This window comes from Ochotona princeps, chromosome 5 (genome assembly GCF_030435755.1).
Source record: "Ochotona princeps isolate mOchPri1 chromosome 5, mOchPri1.hap1, whole genome shotgun sequence".
Lineage (NCBI taxonomy): Eukaryota > Metazoa > Chordata > Mammalia > Lagomorpha > Ochotonidae > Ochotona > Ochotona princeps.
This window is the reverse complement of record NC_080836.1, coordinates 106,871,176-106,889,823: the sequence shown is the minus strand read 5'-3', so window position 1 is coordinate 106,889,823 and position 18,648 is coordinate 106,871,176. Positions and strand designations below refer to the sequence as shown.

General features: G+C 65.9%; 2 protein-coding genes across 2 annotated transcripts; both read right to left on the bottom strand.

The window, feature by feature from the left end:
• Positions 1-324: 324 nt before the first annotated feature.
• ERFE (erythroferrone) lies at positions 325-4,444 on the bottom strand. The gene is made up of 9 exons (XM_058664307.1): positions 4,244-4,444; positions 4,181-4,198; positions 3,631-3,735; positions 2,754-2,820; positions 1,960-2,192; positions 1,754-1,862; positions 1,581-1,671; positions 1,202-1,280; positions 325-480 (listed from the first exon to the last, which is right to left on the bottom strand). The coding sequence occupies exons 1-9, from the start codon at positions 4,442-4,444 to the stop codon at positions 382-384; spliced, it is 1,002 nt and encodes a 333-aa protein (XP_058520290.1). The 3' UTR covers positions 325-381.
• A 4,498-nt stretch (positions 4,445-8,942) lies between these two features.
• Positions 8,943-18,280, bottom strand: KLHL30 (kelch like family member 30). The gene is made up of 8 exons (XM_012930403.2): positions 18,228-18,280; positions 16,111-16,911; positions 15,084-15,219; positions 14,254-14,340; positions 13,367-13,522; positions 12,586-12,774; positions 10,059-10,204; positions 8,943-9,303 (listed from the first exon to the last, which is right to left on the bottom strand). The coding sequence occupies exons 2-8, from the start codon at positions 16,882-16,884 to the stop codon at positions 9,052-9,054; spliced, it is 1,740 nt and encodes a 579-aa protein (XP_012785857.2). The 5' UTR covers positions 16,885-16,911; positions 18,228-18,280; the 3' UTR covers positions 8,943-9,051.
• Between the last annotated feature and the right edge of the window lie 368 nt (positions 18,281-18,648).

Here is an 18,648-nt window from a genome sequence, read left to right as displayed (position 1 = left end):
GGCCCCTGTGACTCCTGAAGCTGCTGGGTTCACAGGGAGGGTGCCAGGCTTGCCTGGGTGCACCTGCAGCTGGACAGACAGGCTAGGGCCAGGGATGCTGGCTGGTGTTCCCTGAGGTCAGAGAATGGAATTGAAGAACTGGGGACTTCGGAACTGTCCCCAGGCTGGCCAGGGTCCACTTCCTCAGAGATGGCGTCCACTCTCCTCCCAGGTCTCGGGGCTGCCGAGTGGCACGGCTGTCCCGCAAGCCCTCCTGTAGTGGCCGGCGAGGACAGTTGCATGTGGGTTCGCTCCTGCTGCGTGTGGCCTGTGGTACTGCCTAGACTTCCTGTGGGTCGCCACTCCCTTTGCTGGACAAGAGGCAGGGCCTGTGGTGGCCGCTCACACACCCAGAAGGACAGCACTGAAATAGGAGCCGCTGCGCACCGTGAGAGAGGAGCCGCTGGCGTTGTCCAGGAACACGGAGGTGTACTGGCCTGTCTGCAGGCAAGGGCACCCTCAGGCCAGATCGCCCTGCCCACGCTGTCCCACAGAGGAGGGCAGGGCCCAGGCTGCAGTGCCCTCTGGTTCCCATGCGTGGGAGTGAGCCTGCCCAGGACCTCTCTGGGTGGTCCGAGACTGGGGGCCAGCAGCCTGACCCCAGGAACGGCTGAGCCATGGCTGTCTGGGCAGCATCCCCACAGGGCCACAGAGCAGCCTCACACTGCCTTCCAAGCAGCCTGGAGCCAGCCCTGGAGCAGACAGCCTGGCCCCCGGAGCTGTCGTGGGAGCTTGGGCCCCGGGATGGGCATGACTGACCAGGGTGCTTGGGCTTATCCAGGAACTGCAGCTGCGTGCAGCTCCCCTGGCCGTCCGCACTGACAGCCATCTTTCCGTTAGCCCCCATGTCTTGTCTGAGTGCCCAACATGGGGTCGTTACAGGTGGGAGAGACAATGTCCACTCCCTGCAATCGCAGTGGGATGTGCGCATGGACAGCTGCCCTCCACTGCCTCACTGCCTCACTGCCTGGGGTGGCCAGGAGCAGCCCTCCCCAGGAGTGAAGTGTGGACAGTGGCAGGACTGGGCATCCTTAGCAGAGCGGGAACTGCAGCCCAGCTCCATGGGAGTCAGGCTGTGTCCCCACACAGTGTCCTGGAGCGCCTGTCCCCCACGGCCTGGAGCGCCTGTGCCCACGGCTGTGCCCAGGCCTGCACCACGTACCTTTAGATAGAGGATGCCATTGACCGAGACAGTGAAGAGCTCACCGCTGCTCTCTAAACCCACAACAGCTTCCAGTGCTCTGCCAAGACAGAAAGGGGTCAGCTCACCCCACTCCCAGCCCCCCAACACTATACCAGGCAGAGGGCATGCGCTGGGGTGCAGGGGGTGGCTGGGCGGGCCGCTCCCCCCACTCCCAGGCTGCGATGAGTTAGGACTCCCTGGGGAGAGTGTTCATGGGTGCAGAAGTCAGGACAGGGGCAAGAGGTGACAGTCACACGGGTGCTGAGTTGGAGAGGGGAGGACCCGGGGCGCTGAGGGAGCCCGGGTGGGCGTCTCTAGCGGCGAGCTCGCTGGGGTGCGGCGGGTGGGGCGCACTCACGCGTTGCTCTGACAGCGGGACTGAATGCAGATGAGGAGGCGCAGGTGGTCCCGGGGCCGTGGCGACCCCCGCCTCGGAGGCTGGGCCAGCGCTGGGGGAGGTGGGATCGGCGTCACGCGGGGGTGCGGGGCGAGGCAGGCGGCCCCCGCACCCCCCAACGCTCCGGGTCTTACCCACGTGCAGCGTGGCGCCGAGCACGTAGAAGCCAGCCAGGGGTGCCGTGTACTGGCCGCTGGTCAAGTTGAGGCCGGAGCCGCGGCGGAAGGAGCCCTCGGCGTCGGGCTGTGAGGCGCAGGACCGTGACCCCGAGCCGGACCCGCCGCCCCCAGCCGGCCCCGCCGCCCCCGCCGCCCCGGCCCTGCGCCAGCACCCGCCTCACCAGGGAGTAGACGCCCAGCTCGTGCAGCGCGCGCCGCTCCACCGAAGCGTCCCGGCGCAGGCGGCCGTGGAAGGCGGCTTCCACGCGCGGACCTGTGGCCAGGGGCGCGGCCAGCAGCGCCAGCACGTCCTCTGCCGCCGCCTCCGCCTCCTCCTCCCTGGCGGTGCTCGGGGCCGGGCTGGGGCTTCGTGTGCAAGGCTCAGGGTCCACACGCTCACGCTGCTGCACAACGCCTGGCACAGAGCGAACGGTGGCTGCGTGGGGATACCCTGTCCGCCTGGAGCAGGTTCTAGACTCTACAGGCGACCCCCCGCCCCCGCCTGCAGGACCTGGGAGACTCTGCAGCTGCTCCTTCCCCTGCACACGTTGGCTGCCGGGAAGCTCAGGGCCCAAGTGCACCCAGCACCCAATGCTCTAGTCCGCAGCCCCACCCCTCCATGGTATCCACCGACTGAGAGACAAGTCGGATGTCACAAGGGCAGCTACCTGGGCATGGCGGCGCTTCTTCCCCCAGGGGAAGCGGAGGAGGGAACCATGCTGGACAAAGCTCTGCGCGGCTCCACTGGGCACAATCGGAACTAGCAGGGGCAGGGCAGGGCCACTCGCCTAGGCTCAGGCTGCCCCAGCTGGGCCTGGGGATGCTGGGGGGCTGCAGCGTGACCTCCCAGGGGAGTCACCTGACTCCAGGCCACATGGGTGCTGGCCCTGCCCTCTTTCCCTCCCCCAAGCCTTCTCCTCTCCAGGCTCCGCCCGCCCTGGGACCTGGCCCCACCCCCTCAGGGGTCACAGCCCACCTCTCAGCAGCAGCTGGAACGCCTTCAGCAGGGTGTCTGCAGAGATGATGGGCCCTGGCTGGCCAAGCTGGAGGGAAAGTATAGCAGTGAGGGCCTCACCGAGGTAGGCCGGTGGCCAGGGCGTCCCCTCCACAGCTGTGGCGACAGAGGCATCGCACCTGCCCAGGAGCGCAGCGGCAGCTGGGGTAGGTGGCCTGGGACAGAGCGGGACTCCAAGGAGGAGGAGCCTGCAGCCCATCCTTGTCCTGGGTTTGCTGGAGGGAGGGACACTCCCGGTTGATTCTAGGGAGATGCCCTGAGCCCAAGTGGCTAAGTCCCCGCACTGCACCTGGCTGGGGTGCAGAAGCTGGAAGAATCCAGGGAGTAACTTGAGGCAGGGCCAGCAACTGGGATGGGGCCTGTGGGCAAGGTCACTGGGACAGCCTGGCCCGCTCAGCCGCTCTCAGTGTACACACAGAGGCCAGGCACCCAGGACGGGCTGCACAGCCTGGCCCGCTCAGCCGCTCTCAGTGTACACACAGAGGCCAGGCACCCAGGACCGGGCTGCACAGCCTGGCTCCATGGCTCTTTGCCTCGGGGACTCAGGCCAGAGTTAGCCATTGGGACCAAGTGTCTGCTCCTTGCCCAGGACAGGCCCCAGACTGACAGTGGAAATCCAGCCCACCTGGGCAACAATGGCCTGGCAAGGCCTCTTCTCAAGGCAGCCAGGGCCTTCTGCACTGCAGGGCACACAGTGTGGGGGAAGGGGGCTGTGTGACCTCCAGGGATACAGGACAGGCAGGTGCACCCAGGCTCCTGCTGCCCCAGCCCTCCGTGGCCTCCAGGTGTGGCCAGGGGCTCCCATGTGCCCACAACTGCGAACAGGGCCTCAGCTCACCTTCGGTTTCTTGGCCCCGCCCCTGCTCGCCTTCCTGCCATTAACGCCCTTCTCATTTTGCCTCAGGAACAGCATCCAGGCATCCCGGGGGTCGATGCTGCGAGCCTGGAACACAGGCAGCCTCTCCCAGCATCTGCCAAGTGCGCAAACCCTGCTTCGGCACTCGGTGCGGACCCTGGGGTGTCCCTGCCGCCACACCCCCCGGTGGAGCTGGAGTGGCACTGGAGGACCCCACCCCGCACCCAGCAGTCCTCAGGAACAGGAACCCTCGAGGGGTGCAGGGGTCCCTCCCTGCCCTCCACTCTAGCCGGGAGAGCAAGGGCCTCAGCTCTGGCTGGCCAGTGACCACCAAACGAGAAACCCGGTGTCCTAAGCCGGCAGGAGGGCAGTGGCACTGGGTCTGGCTCCTCCCGACTCCGCGGGGATCCGCTCCACCAGGGGCCAAAGATCTGGCTCCCAGCCTGGGTGCAGGCTGTCCGAGCAGCAGCATCTGTGCGCAGCTGCGTCTGTCACGGGTGGAACCGCGTGGCCACTCTAGCCGCCAGCGCACTCTAGCCGCGGTGGGCGCCTAGGGCTGGGGGAGCGCGGCGCGGAGCGCAGGGCGGGCGCTTACCGGGACGCGGGCGGGCGGCCCTGCACCGTCGTGGGCGCGGCCCACGGGCATCTCGTTCCCTGGCGGCGGCTCCTCCAGGGCGCGGCTGTCTGCAGGTGCGCCAGAATCCGGGGACGCGAGGCCCGCTGCGGCGACGGCGGCCAGCAGTCCCACGTAGACCAACAGCAGGCGGGTCCCGGGCGAGCGACGGGCTGCGGCCATACCGGCTGCGGCTCTGGGCGCGGCGTGCCGGGGCAGCCCGCTTCGGCGCCTTATAACGCGCTTGAATCGCCCGCCGCGCCCGGCGGCCGCGCGTCACCGGCCGCGCCCTTCGGGCCGAGCACGCCCCGCCCCCGGTGCCCCCTCCCGGTGGGGGCGGCTGGCAGGCAGGTGGGCTGGACCTGGCAGTCCGCAACCCGTCTGGGCCAGCGCAGGAAACCCGGCCAGGACAGAGCTGCGGGTAAGGCCCCAAGGAGCCCCTCACCCCAACCGCTGTGCGAGTGGTACTCTGGCAGGAAGCTGGCAGCTGGCGTGGAGCTGGGACTGGAGGCTGGCTGGAGGGCTGTTCCCGGCACCGAGCACTCAGCCCCGAGTTGATTTTAGAACTGCCAATGGAGTGGACCCATTTTGATTAGGATAGAGATGGGGCTCCCCTCTGGCCGCATGGTGCTCCTGGGTCACCAGGCCCTGCTGCCTCGCCAGTGCTTAAGCTGTGTCCAACAGTCTTATTCCCGGAGATCCTGAGACCCCAGGACACGGAGCAGCTCGGCACCCCAGGGTGAGGGGCACAGCACACACGCTGGCCAGGCGCTGCCTGCCGTGGCGCGTGGCCGAAGGTGAGGCACAAGCCTGGGAGGAACAGGTGCCAGGGTGAGGACGCACGAAGGGACGGAGCCACCTGGGAAGGTGAGGCTCCCTTGGCAGCAGCGGGGCTTGAGGACTGTGACCCACGTGGTTCCTGAAGCCAGCTCCCAGGATGGGGACCGTTGCCGTGGGAAAAGCTGCTGTTTTTCCAAACAGTGATGTCACAGCCTGCCTCCAAGGGTCCAGATCAAATCGGTTCCGGTGCTGGTGCAGCTTCCTGTAACAGGATCTCCTGCTGATGTCACAGCCTGCCCCCAGGGGCTTCTGGGCTTCCCTTTGGGAAAAGGGCAGAACCTAGCAAGAGGAGGGGGTCTGCAGTCCCCTCCTGGCTGTGGGAGGCCCCGGGGCGGGTCAGTGCCTGCAGCAGGCTGACAATCCTGGGCCCTTGTGTCACGACCTTGCTGGGATTCCCAGCCTAAGGGGAGGCCCGCTCGCAGTTCCCCATCTCTGACTCCATCGGAGGAAGGACCTGAGCTGATGAGGTTATGGGAATAAAAAAGTTCCCCGAAACGGCAGGATGCTGGAGCCAACTTGTTTGCCAGCTGCAGCCAGGCTGCTGCCCCGGGCCTGGCGAGCCTGTGGTGCCGTAGCCCATCGGGCAGATGAGGAAGGCTGCTGGTGCCGTGGGGCTGCCCAGCCCGGCTGCCTCAGCTGTGACAGCGTCGGCCCAGCTCTGGGTGCGCTCTGGGTCGGCCCAGCTAGGAATGGGGTCTGAGCCCCTGGCCGGTCTGATCCCCCCACTCCTGGCCGTCTGAGCCCCCCGCCAGGCCTGCCTCCTTCCTGCTCCGTCGTCTCTGCCTCCCAGTGATTCATTCAAACAGGAGTCTGTCTCACTTCTCGGTTTGACACAGCGTGTGGCTCTGCGTTTCTGGTAAGAATAACATTCTTCTTTCCACTTATCTATTTGAAAATCAGTGTTACAGAGCGTGGGACAGAGATCTTGCAGCCACTCCCACCCTGATGTGGCTGCAACAGCCGGCCCTGGGCTGATCCAAACCAGGAGCTTCTTCCGGCTCTCCCATGTGGGCTGTCTGCTCGGCTTTCCCAGCACATCAGCAGGGAGCTGGACGGGAAGTGGAGCAGCCGAGCACGAAGTGATGCCTGTAGGGAATGTTGGCACCACTGCTGGTGGGCTAACCTACTGCACCACATCGCCACTCTGGGAATTGCTTTCTAAATTGTGTCCGTGGTCATAATGTCCCCAGCTCCTGACCCGGGGCACTGCAAAGCACGTGCTGGCCCATCGGGATCCTGTCGTCTGCCCCACCTGCCAGCCTGCTGGTCCCATGGCTCTGCTGCCAAGGAGCAGGCGACAGTGGCGACGCTAAGGACCAGGGTCCCACATGGCACAGGCCCTGGAGCCATTGTCACGGTGGCCCATGCCTGTCCCTGCATTGTGGACGGATTCCAGCCCGGGGGCTTCAAGAAGCTCCCAGGGGTAAAGTCAGGGCTGGGCCTCTCCCGCAGCAGGGCTAGGTGCCCAGCGCTGGCCCCTGGCCCCAGCTTCCTGCTAGGGGACTTCCTGGGAGGTGTGCCCTCCACCCAGCCCAGGGCACCGTGGCCATCTGGGGATGAACCAGCCGGTGGGTGTGCTCTGTGTCTCTCACTGCCTCTCACGTTGATTGTTAAAAAAAAGATTTATTTATTTTATTTGAAAGGCAGATTTGTAGACAAAAGGAGAGACAGAAAGATCTTGAAGCTGAGTCAATCTGAAGCCAGGAGGCAGGAGCCTTTTCCGGGTCTCTCACGTAGGTGCAGGGGCCCTAGCACTTGAGCCATCTGCTGCTTTCCCAGGCCCCAAGCAAGGCTGGATCGGGGGTGGACATGAGCCGGCATCCATATGGAATCTTGATGCTTGCAAGTGTAGGGTCAGCCTGTTGAGCCATAGCACAGGCCCCTCTCAAGTTAACTTTTTTGTTTTTAAAGATTTATTTATTTTTTATTACAAAGTCAGATATACAGAGAGGAGGAGAGACAGAGAGGAAGATCTTCCATCCGATGATTCACTCCCCAAGTGAGCTGCAACAGCCGGTGCGCGCCGATCCGATGCCGGGAACCAGGAACCTCTTCCGGGTCTCCCACGTGGGTGCAGAGTCCCAAAGCTTTGGGCCGTCCTCAACTGCTTGCCCAGGCCACAAGCAGGGAGCTGGATGGGAAGTGGAGCTGCCGGGTTCAGCTCCACTTGGGCGCCCATATGGGATCCCAGGGCGTTCAAGGCGAGGACTTTAGCCGCTAGGCCACGCCGCCGGGCCCCTCAAGTTAACTTTTTAAAAATGTTTTAAAATGAAGTTTGTTAAGCTACACTCGGGGCTGGTGTTGGAGTGCAAGGGGCTTAGCTGATGCCTGCGCTGCTGGTGTGAGTCCCGGCTCTGCTTCTGGCCCAGCCCCTGCTAGTGAGCCTGGGGCAGCAGAGGACCCAGCGCTGGCCCCTGCGCCCGTGGAGGCCTGGCTTCCGTCCAGTCATTTGGCCCCTTTGGACGGGAGTCGATGTATGACCTCTTGGTCACTTTTTAAAACAGATTAAAATAAATCTTAAAAATAATCATGGATTTCAAAATATTTTGTACCAAAGTCAACTTAGCTGGAAATCTCACAGGCCTTTCCTGATGCCATTGTACTTTCAGCTGGGCCAGCTGGTGGACCTTCAGCTACCCAGTCTGCACGGATGGGAGAGAATGGCCTGCCCAGCTGTCCATGGTGACAGCCACATGAGGCCTGGCCCCACCAGGGTGCTCAGCCACGAGGAGTCTTGCTGCGAGATGCGGCTGGCAGTGTCGCTGGACGGGGGACCTGCTTCTGGGGCCCTGGTGCTTGGTGGAGGTGGGCTGTGCCGAGGGCGCCCTGGCCCCCCTCATGGGAGAGACGCTGTGCACCCATGTGGCCTGCTGAGCCCCCAGCCCCATCTGTGACTCGAGAGCTGGGGGCTCCTGCTGTGTCCCGAGGCTGCCCACCCCCCTTCCTGGAACCCTGTGTCAGTACCAAGCCCAATGGCCAGAGCTGGGCTGGTCTAGAGCCAGGAGCTTCTTCCAGGTCTCCCATGTGGGCGCAGGGGCCCAAGCACTTGGGCCAGTCTCTGCTGCTTTCCCAGGCATGTTAACAGGAAACTGGGTGGGAAGTGGAGCTGCTGGGATTTCAAACGGTTACCCACACGGGATGCTGGCACCACAGGCACAGCCTTAACATGATATGCTACTCTGCCAGCCCCATGCCTGGTGGCGGAGACAGAGGAAGCCCTGGGCTGCCTATGGCTGGTGTAATCCTTGGCATGGGTGCCTACCAGCCCCCAGACACGAAGGTGTGAGCTGAAGCCCTTCAGGAGGAGCCCTGCGGGGGGCTGGGCATCTAGGGTGGGGCCCCTGCCTTGGAGACTGGCCCTGCACCCACCCGCCCACCCCAGGGCATTGATGGGACTTTCTGTGCCTTCCAGCCTCCCCACACTTGGTGAAGCTCTGTGCCCTGCCACTAGAAGCCCTGACTCCTCCTTCCCGGGAGCTCCGTGACCCCTCAAGTCTCCCCAGGAAACGGCATGTGAAGAGGGGAAAGGAACTTGAAGAGGGCAGGGTGAGGCTGGTGGGAGGGCGCCGGGGCCCCACGGGTCTCCGCTGACTGGCCACCCAGTGCTGGGGCAGAGGCTTGCAATGTTCTCTCTGAAAAAATGTGTTTATTTGAGAGGAAGAAGAGAGCGTGGACGTGCTGGAGGCTCCATCCGGGTCTCCGGTAGCGGGGCAGCAGGGTGGCCTCAGCCACACTGGTCGCGCTGCCTGCCGGCTGCAAGCACCCAGCACACTGCCTTCTCAGGGGGCTGCTGGGGGTCCCTGCCACGGGGGGGCGGGTGGGGAAGAGACGCAAATCTGTGTCCCAACCCGGGCCCACTGGCGTCCCCTGGTGGCCAGAGCCCAGTGGTGCCCTGGAGGGGCATTGGCTGCAGAAGGCCCAGGACGGCAGGGGCCACGCGGGCCACCCTGCTAGTGCTCCTGGGCGGACCTGAAGGGCTGCGTCCACTTGGAGACATCCAGGAAGATGGCCGAGGCCCCGTGGTAGAGCCAGAGGCGAGGCAGGGCGCCGTGGCGGGTCCAGGAGTCGCGCACGGTGTCATAGGCTTCCATCTCCACGTGGTACTCTCCATCCATGCCCTGCCAGCGGCCGCCGGTCACATACAGCGCGTCGCCCAGCGGCACCAGTGCGCCGTTCTCATGCAGGCTGTGCTGAGACTGCACCTGGACATGGTCAGTGGTCAGCGGTCAGTGACCCCGGCAGGCAGGGGCAGCGGGACAGCCTGACCCCATGTCCTGGCCAGGGCACCCCAGGAGCCTCCCCGAGAGTCTCCCTTCAGTGCCAAGACCCAGGATGCACCTGTAGTTCCTGGAGTCAACGGACACAAGGCAATGTCCACGGAGCCTGGGCTAACCCTCAGCTTCGGCAGGGATGGGTGGCCCCAAGGGCACTCGGGGGGAGCCTCGCTGTACCCATGCCCTGGAACGGAGTCGTGCGGATGAAACCCCCTGGAGAGTCTGGGCAGGGGTGAGGGCGTGTGGGTCCTGCCGGGGTGTCCACCCAGGGACAGCAAAGGCAGCTGCCCCCCCAGACCTGGAGGGGGCCCCCGGGGAGTCCCATGTCACAGCTGGCAGGGCCCAGCTTGCACCTGCTCCCCAATGTAACAGGGACCTCGGGTCAGCCGGGTGCTGACGTCAGGGGCCAGCTGCCTTCAGCCGTGCTCGGCGGGAGACCCTAGGGCGTCTCCCACTTCCCTGGGGCAGAGACAGGCGGGGTGACCGTGCCCCAGGCTGGCCTCTCTGCCTACTGCAGCCTGATGGCTGGGGGGTCAGTGGGAGTGGGCTGCAGGGTGCCCTCTCCCTGCCTCCTGGCCAGCTGAGCTTTCTCTGTCCACGGGGGCACCGGAGCCCAGCTGTGCCACTCTCCCCCGAGGTCAGGCCAGGAAGCTGGCCCGTGGGGGCGAGTTGAGGGGACTCACCTTCTGCCACAGGTTAGCCCCTGGGTCGTACACATACACCTTCTTGGTGTTGTCCCCAATGAGGTACAGGGCCCCGTGCAGGGCGGCGCAGCGAGGCGACGACAGGTACTTGGGCAGGAAGGGGGAGGCGATCACGCTCCAGGCATCTGCAGGGTCCCCGGGGACAGGGTCACCTTCAGCACCAGGGCAGGGTTAGCCCCTCCCGTCCTCATCCTGTGACCCCATCTGGGACCTCCCCCACCCCCTGGGACCTCCCGCCACCTGTGACTGCCCCCTCACACCTGTGACCTCCCATCACCCCGTGACCTCCCCTGTCCCCCTGGCACCTTCCCACCCCCTGTGACCTCCCCTGTCCCCCTGGGACCTCCCCACCCCCTGTGACCTCCCCTGTCCCCCTGTGACCTCCCCACCACCTGTGACCTCCCCGCCCCCTGTGACCTCCCCTGTCCCCCTGTGACCTCCCCTGTCCCCCTGTGACCTCCCCACCCCCTGTGACCTCCCCTGTCCCCCTGTGACCTCCCCTGTCCCCCTGTGACCTCCCTACCCCCTGTGACCTCCCCGTCCCCCTGTGACCTTCCACCCCCTGTGACTCCCCATCCCCCATGACCTACCCACCCCGTGAACTCTCCACCCCCTGTGACCTCCCCACCCCGTGACCTCCCCACCCCCTGTGACCTCCCCTGTCCCCCTATGACCTCCCCACCCCCTGTGACCTCCCGACCCCCTGTGACCTCCCCTGTCCCCCTGTGACCTCCCCACCCCCTGTGACCTCCCCTGTCCCCTGACCTCCCCACCCCCAGTGACCTCCCCACCCCCCGTGCCCCCATGACCTCCCCACCCCCTGTGACCTCTCCTGTCCCCCTGACCTCCCCACCTCCAGTGACCTCCCCACCCCTGTGACCTCTCCACCCCCTGTGACCTCCCCTGTCCCCCTGGGACCTCCCCTGTCCCCCTGGGACCTCCCCTGTCCCCCTGTGACCTCCCCTGTCCCCCTGACCTCCCCACCCCCTGTGACCTCCCCACCCCCTGTGACCTCCCCTGTCCCCCTGTGACCTCCCCTGTCCCCCTGACCTCCCCACCCCCTGTGACCTCCCCACCCCCTGTGACCTCCCCTGTCCCCCTGTGACCTCCCCACCCCCTGTGACCTCCCCACCCCCTGTGACCTCCCCTGTCCCCCTGTGACCTCCCCACCCCTTGTGACCTCCCCTGTCCCCTTGTGACCTCCCCTGTCCCCCTGACCTCCCTGCCCCCTGTGGCCTCCTCATCCCCCATGACCTCCCCACCCCCTGTGACCTCTCTACCCCCTGTGACCTCCCCACCCCCTGTGACCTCCCCACCCCCTGTGACCTCCCCTGTCCCCCTGTGACCTTCCACCTCCTGTGACCTCCCCATCCCCCATGACCTACCCAGCCCGTGAACTCTCCACCCCCTGTGACCTCCCCACCCCGTGACCTCCCCCACCCTCTGTGATCTCCCCACCCCGTGACCTCTCCACCCCCTGTGACATCTCCACCCCCTGTGACCTCCCCATCCCCCTGACCTCCCCACCCCCTGTGACCTCTCCTCCCTCTGTGACCTCCCCACCCCCTGTGACCTCCCCACCCCCTGTGATCTCTCCACCCCCTGTGACCTCCCCATCCCCTGTGACCTCCCCTGTCCCCCTGACCTCCCCACCCCCTGTGCCCCCGTGACCTCCCCACCCCCAGTGACCTCTCCACCCCCTGTGACCTCCCCACCCCCTGTGACCTCTCCACCCCCTTGACCTCTCCACCCCCTGTGACCTCCCCACCCCCTGTGACCTCCCCTGTCCCCCTGACCTCCCCACCTCCAGTGACCTCCCCACCTCCCGTGCCCCCGTGACCTCCCCACCCCCTGTGACCTCTCCACCCCCTGTGACCTCCCCACCCCTGTGACCTCCCCCACCCCCTGTGACCTCTCCACCCCCTGTGGCCTCCCCACCCCCTGTGGCCTCTCCACCCCCTGTGACCTCCCCACCCCCTGTGACCTCTCCACCCCCTGTGACCTCCCCACCCCCTGTGATCTCTCCACCCCCTGTGACCTCCCCATCCCCTGTGACCTCCCCACCCCCTGTGACCTCCCCACCCCCTGTGATCTCTCCACCCCCTGTGACCTCCCCACCCCCCGTGACCTCTCCATTCCCCTGTGACCTCCCCATCCCCCTGACCTCCCCACCCCCCGTGACCTCCCTCACCCCCTGTGGCCTCCCCACCCCCTGTGACCTCCCCACCCCCTGTGGCCTCCCTACCCCCTGTGGCCTCTCCAGCCCCTGTGACCTCCCCACCCCTGTGACCTCCCCTGTCTCCCTGACCTCCGCACCCCCTCTGACCTCCCCTCCCCCTGTGACCTCCCCTGTCCCCCTGTGACCTCCCCTGCCCCCTGTGGCCTCCTCATCCCCCATGACCTCCCCCACCCCCTGTGACCTCCCCTGCCCCCTGTGACCTCCCCACCCCCCATGACCTCCCCCACCCTCTGTGACCTCCCCTCCCCCTGTGGCCTTCCTGCCCACCTGTGACTGGGTTGTAGCACTGCAGGGCCAGTGCATTGTACTTGCAGGCACTGGAGCCCACCAGGTAAAGGCGGCCTCGGCAGCCGGCGGCGGAGAAGTTGCTCACATACTTGAGGGCTGGGCTCGCTGGCGTCCAGCTGTCCGTGAAGGGGTCATAGCTCTCCACCTCCACCACATCCAGCGTGGTGCCTGCGGGGAGCTCAGGGCCTCAGCGTGGTGGGGGCTGAGCTGGGGGAGGGGCTGCTCTGGAAACACAGGGTCCAGGACCTCGCGGGCAGCAGGACACCATGAGGGGTGAGGAGGGCAGCAAGAGGTGAGGGGCATCTCTGTCCCACACACGGGGCGCCCCCAAGGTGGTGCCTGCTCCAGAAAGGTGTGGGGGCTGGGCACCCTTGGGAGGGACACCGGCTCCAGAGCAGGGTCGGAGTGTGGAGGCGCCAGGGACAGGCACCCATCCCCGGGGCTAGGGAGAGCTCGTGTCCTGGTGTCCTCAGGTGACCTGGCCCTGATGTTTGGCCAGGGACAGTCGGAAGGGAGAGGGGCTTCCCAGCATTGGTCCATCTGTGAGGACCCCGTGGGGATTGGGCTCAGGGGGGCCAGGCACGGGGCTTGGTGGGGCTGCAAGCCCCAAAGAGGGGTTAGCCACGTGCTGTGACGGCTTGCCCTGAGTCGGTTGCAGCCTCTGAGGGGGCACAGCCGTCCTTGCCAGCCTGCTCGGGGTGGGGTGCAGTGTCCCTGCACCCCCGTGAGGCCGTGGCGGGGGGTGGGGAGCGGGCCTCACCGCCAATGGCGTAGATCTCCCCGTTGAGCGCGGCGCTGGCATGGTTGGTGCGCGCCTTCCGCATGGGCGCCACGGCCTTCCAGGCCGCCTCCTTCAGCGGGAAGCACCAGGCCTGGGTGGTCGACCAGGTGTCCGTCTTGGTGCCCCGTGAGCCACCTGTGGGAGAGGGTCTGTCCACAGGGCTGTGCCCGGTGCGTGCAGAATCCGACCCCTCCCTCCTGGCCAGGCTCCCGGCTGGGAGGTGGGGATGGGGATGGTCCCTGGGGGAGAGATGCCAGAGCCTTCGCTGCGCAAACAGGGCCACAGCAGTGCGGGTGTGAGCCAGCTCTCTTCCAGGCCCTGACAGCTCCCTGGGTTTTTTTTTTTAATATATTTATTTATATTGGACAGTCAGATACAGAGAGAGGAAGATCTTTTGTCCACTGATTCAGTTCCCACATGGCCGCAACAGCCGGAGCTGAGCTGATCTGAAGCCAGGAGCCCAAAATCTCTTCTGGGTCTCCCACATGGGTGCAGGGTCCCAAGGTTTTGGGCCGTTCTCTGCTGCTTTCCCAGGCCACAAGCAGGGAGCTGGATGGGAAGTGGAGCTGCCAGGACACAAACCAGCACACATATGGGTTCGTGGGGTGTTCACAGTGAAGGCTTTAGTCACTAGGCTACCACGCCGGGCCCAGCTCCCTGGGTTTAAGTCCCCTCCCCCTGCCGTGCATGGACTCTGCTGAGCCGGGCGCTCTGTTCAGCCCCCCCCCCGCCACCCCTGACGTGCATGGACTCTGCTGAGCCGGGCGCTCTGTTCAGCCCCCCCGCCACCCCTGCCGTGCATGGACTCTGCAGAGCCGGGCGCTCTGTTCAGCCCTTCCCGCCACCCCCACCCCTGCTGTGCGCACCTGTGACGTAGATGTGGTTGTGCAGAGCTGCCAGGGAGAAGCCCCACTTGTGGTAGTCAGGGAAGTCGGGCAGCGCCATCCAGCGGCCTGACATGAGAGAGCAGGGCTCAGGGCTCTGCAGCAGGCTGGGCCTGAACAACCCCAGCAGGGGTCTCACAGGGACCCCAAAAGCGTGGATGCCATCCTCACTGCTCAGGGATGACGTGTGTGCCACACAGGCACGGTTCAGTGGCTTGGGCTGTGCCATCAGGGACCAGCCAGGCTCACCTTCGTGTAGGGTAAACTGAGGCAGGAGAGAGGAAGTGCTGAAGCGCCCCGATGAGGCCTGGACGTGGGAACGAAGCAGTGGCAGCATTGGCGGGCTGCTGACCGAGGGGCCTGGGCTGGCACCAGGTGTCCCCGTGACTCATGTGTGTGTCACCCCAGATCAGAGGTACAGCTGTTGCCTCTGACGTCAGCCCCAAATCCCCTCTCGTCAGCCCCTTCTCTGGGACACAGGCCAGAAGGCACAGCGCCCCGACCCTGGGAGCCACCCTGGTGCTGCCCTGGTCCCCATACCCCCTCGGCTCCCAGCTGTGCTGGGTGGCACCAGGAGCCGCTTCCACCAAGAGCGAGGGAGTGACCCTCCGGGACGCAGGCTCAGCACACACTGAGTTGCCTGCACCTACTCCCCAAGCAGTGCCACCTGCCACAGAACAGAAAACAGGCCAAGGGCTCTCCCCTGGGGGCTCTCAGAGTCAGCGGGTCCTCGTCTCATGCACCTGCCAGGTGGGCCCCAAAGAGGGGCAGCGGGAGGAGGGCAGCAGGGCATGCCGGGGAGGGCTACTCACGGGCCTTGGTGTCGTAAAAGGCGAAGTTCCCATGGTGGGGAGCGGGCTCCTCTCCCCCCTCCTCATCCTCCTCCAACGCCCGCCCACCGACCACCACCAGCACCTCCTCTAGTCTCTGTGGAAGGACGGCCAGCGCCTGGAGACAGAAGGACAGGTCAGTGTGGCCAGAGACTGCCCCCCAGCAGAGGGTCTGTGCGTGTCGTTGTGCGACGGCCCAGATGGGGTGGGTGTGCACCTGTGCATGCCAACCTTGCCACACAGCAGGAGGTCACGCAGGGAGAAGGCCCCCAGTCAGCTCCAGCCCTCACCTGGCTGGGCCTGGGCTTCTGTCCGCCATGGAGGCCACCCCAGCCTGAGCTGAAGAGCCCCAAGTGGCTGCCTGCCGACGGGGCCGCAGACCCTGGCACAGCCTCAACCTGCCAATTCTTGAATGGGTGCCTCTACCTTCTTCCTGGGTTCTCTTCTCTCCTCCATCCCTCCCCAAGCCTCAGCACAGAGGCCCCCCGTCCAGGCTGCCCACACAGAGGCCGCCCCGTCCAGGCTGCCCACACAGAGGCCGCCCCGTCCAGTCTGCTCACACAGAGGCCGCCCCGTCCAGTCTGCTCACACAGAGGCCGCCCCGTCCAGGCTGCTCACACAGAGGCCGCCCCGTCCAGGCTGCTCACACAGAGGCCGCCCTGCCCAGGCTGGCCCACACAGAGGCCCCCCCATTTAGGGGTCCCGCACAGAGACCCCCCCACCATTCAGGGGTCCCACACAGAGGTCGCCCCACTCAGGGGTCCTGCACAGAGGCCGCCTCATTCAGGGGTCCTGCACAGAGGCCGCCCCGTCCAGGCTGGCCCCTTTGCATGGCCTTGGTTGGGCTCCAGGCTGCAGGGATGACTGGCACACCTCACAGGGCTCCTGTGGCAGGGGGTGCTGTGAGGTCAGGGGTCAGCTCCAGCATGCCATGTCTTACCCCTGACTCCATGCAGGCAGGGCTCTGGGCTTCTCTGCCTGCCTCACAGGGCCGGGGCCCCTGACTCACCTCCCCGTGGGCTTGGGCCAGCACGGCCCGGCATGCCTCCGACTCCTGGATCAGTGGCTCTGTGGCCAGCAACTGTTGCATGCGGGGCCTAGGCACAGTGTCCAGGTCCACGAGGCTGAGCAGCTCGGGCAGGTGGGCGGCGCGGGCCTCAGGGTCATGACGCACCCAGCGTAGCAGGGCCTCGAGGCGGCTCTGCTCGGGCTGTGCCTGCAGCAGGTCGCTGGCCAAGCAGGTGGCCAGCCGGTCACGGGGCAGCTGCAGGAACTCGTCCTCACGGGCCACGGCCTCAAAGTTCTCTCGCAGGAAGGCCCAGGCCTTGGCGGCCACGCCCAGCAGCCCCTGTTGCTCCCCAAACTCACAGATGCCCAGGCAGTTGGTGGCATCCAGCTGTTGCTGCAGGTAGCGGCCACACACCTGCTGCACAACCGGGAAGTGGAGGCGTGCGGCCGTGCGGGTCAGCGCTTCTACATTGGCCTGCGTGATGGTCAGCTGGCCCGTGTACACAAAGTCCACCAGCTGCCCCACCACGGCCGGCTCCACGTCCCGCAGCTCCACGCGGGCTGAGAAGCTCTCTGCAAAGTCTCCTGCAAACATGGCGTGGAAGTAGGGGCTGCTGAGGGCCAGCAGACCGCGGTGGCAGGGCAGCTCCCGGCCGCCCACCAGCAGCGTGACATCGGCCAGCTTGGGCTGCGAGCGCAGCCGCTGGAGGCCGGCCAGCATGTCCTGTGCATGTGAGGGCAGCTGGAAGTCCAGGTCGTCCACGTGGCGTACCATGGGGCTGTTGCCAGGGGCGCCCGGCTCCTTGGAGAAAAGGGGGCAGCATCAGCCAGCGACCCGTCCACGTCCCCCTCCGGGCCCTCTGTGAGGTCCGGCTGCCCCGACCCCTGACAGGGGATGAGATCTGCTCCCAGCCGGCCGGAGGGCTGGGCAGGGCCCCACAGCCGAGGCCCTGGGCAGGAGACCTGGGGCTCCCCACACGGAGAGGCCTCTTCTGTCTCATATGCCACTTGCCCTGGGGGCCTGCTCTCCTAATTGACAGGGTGCCGTTTCCCTAACCCTACTGTGACTTTGCTGGGTGCTCCTGGACAGCCAAGCACCCCTAACCCAACGCTCCCCATTTCCTCATCTGCTGATGGCTGGGGTGTCAGGGACTAAGTGTTGGACACACAGGTGTCATTGTCATTCCTGTTACAGGGAAGCTGGGCACTGAACCCAGAGCCAGGCTTGGGGGGGCAGCTGTGCACCCCTGTTAGGGACGCAGCTTAAGGCAACTTGCAGAGGGAGAGGCCACCTCACCAGGCTCCCATCATGTCGGGCGCCCATGGACCTGTCTGGCCATGTGTGTGCGCGCCCGTTCCTCACTTTCTATGCCGCCCTGGGAATCACCCCAGATCCCAACAGCAGAGAAAGCTGCCTGCGGAGAGGTGGCCTGTCCACCAGGGGGCGCGCCGTGGAGCCCGCAAAGGGTGGGGAAAGAGTGGCAGCAAAATGGCCCCAATCCATGTCAGAGCCGGGGGACCCTGCCACAGGGCACAGGGGCGCTCACAGCCCTCCCACTTCCCCACCCATTGCACCCGAGGCGCCCACTCGAGGCGCCCACTCGAGCTTGGGCAGTGCCATAGCCAGAGTGTCCACCGCGTCTGCTCGGCTTGCACCTGTCGGGCCAGGCCAGTGGCTGTCCCCGGCCACCACCCGCATGCCTCACATTCCTGTCGTTCCTGCCTTTCTGGGAGGCAGCAGTGGCAGGTCCAGCCAGAGCCAGACCTCCTACCCTGGGGTCCCTACATAGGAGAGGAGGGGGCTTCCGCAGGTCTCACGCTCCCTCCCACCCCCACCTGGGGCCTGCTTAGCTGGAAGTGAGGGGGAGTGAGGCCCAGGCCCTGCTCAGGCCAGGACTGGCCAGTGCGGCCTTGGCTGCTGACTGAGGCCTGGGCTGGCTGAACCAGAGGGAACCCCCGAGTGAACATGCCTGCTGAGCCCCCGTCCCTTCCAGAGCTGGGCTGGGCCTGGGCGCTCTGTCCGACAGGTTCAGGCCAGATCCCCAAGCCTCCTCGGCGCAGCCCACCCTCGCGCCCCCGTCCTTGGCCCCCACCCCCGCTGGCGTCCTCGGACAGTACCTCTCCTGGGGCTTGTTGCTGACAGCAGACCCTCGGGTTGGCTGGCCAGCCAGAACTGCGAGCTGAGCACGGGGCCTGTGGGCTGGGCAGCCACGTGGGGCACCAGGGGCTATTTTTAACCGCTGTGTGCTTTGGGGAGGCAAGGGGAGGAGAGAGGTGAGGCTCCGCCCGGGCTGTCTGTCTTGAAGGCTGCCTGCCCACTTGCGTCCTCATTGGGGGGTGACCAGAGGCCTTCTGGTGCCCTGAGGTTGGACAGTTGGGTCTGTGCTGGGGTGCCTTGGCAGGTACAGGGGCCAGCCTGGCCATAGTTGGTGTCGGGGTTCTTGGGTCGGGTGGGGAGTGGCCGCAGCACAGGATGAGCATTATCTCTGGAAGCTGGGGTTCGTGGTCATGGGGCAGAGCTGGGCATGTGGGATGCCCA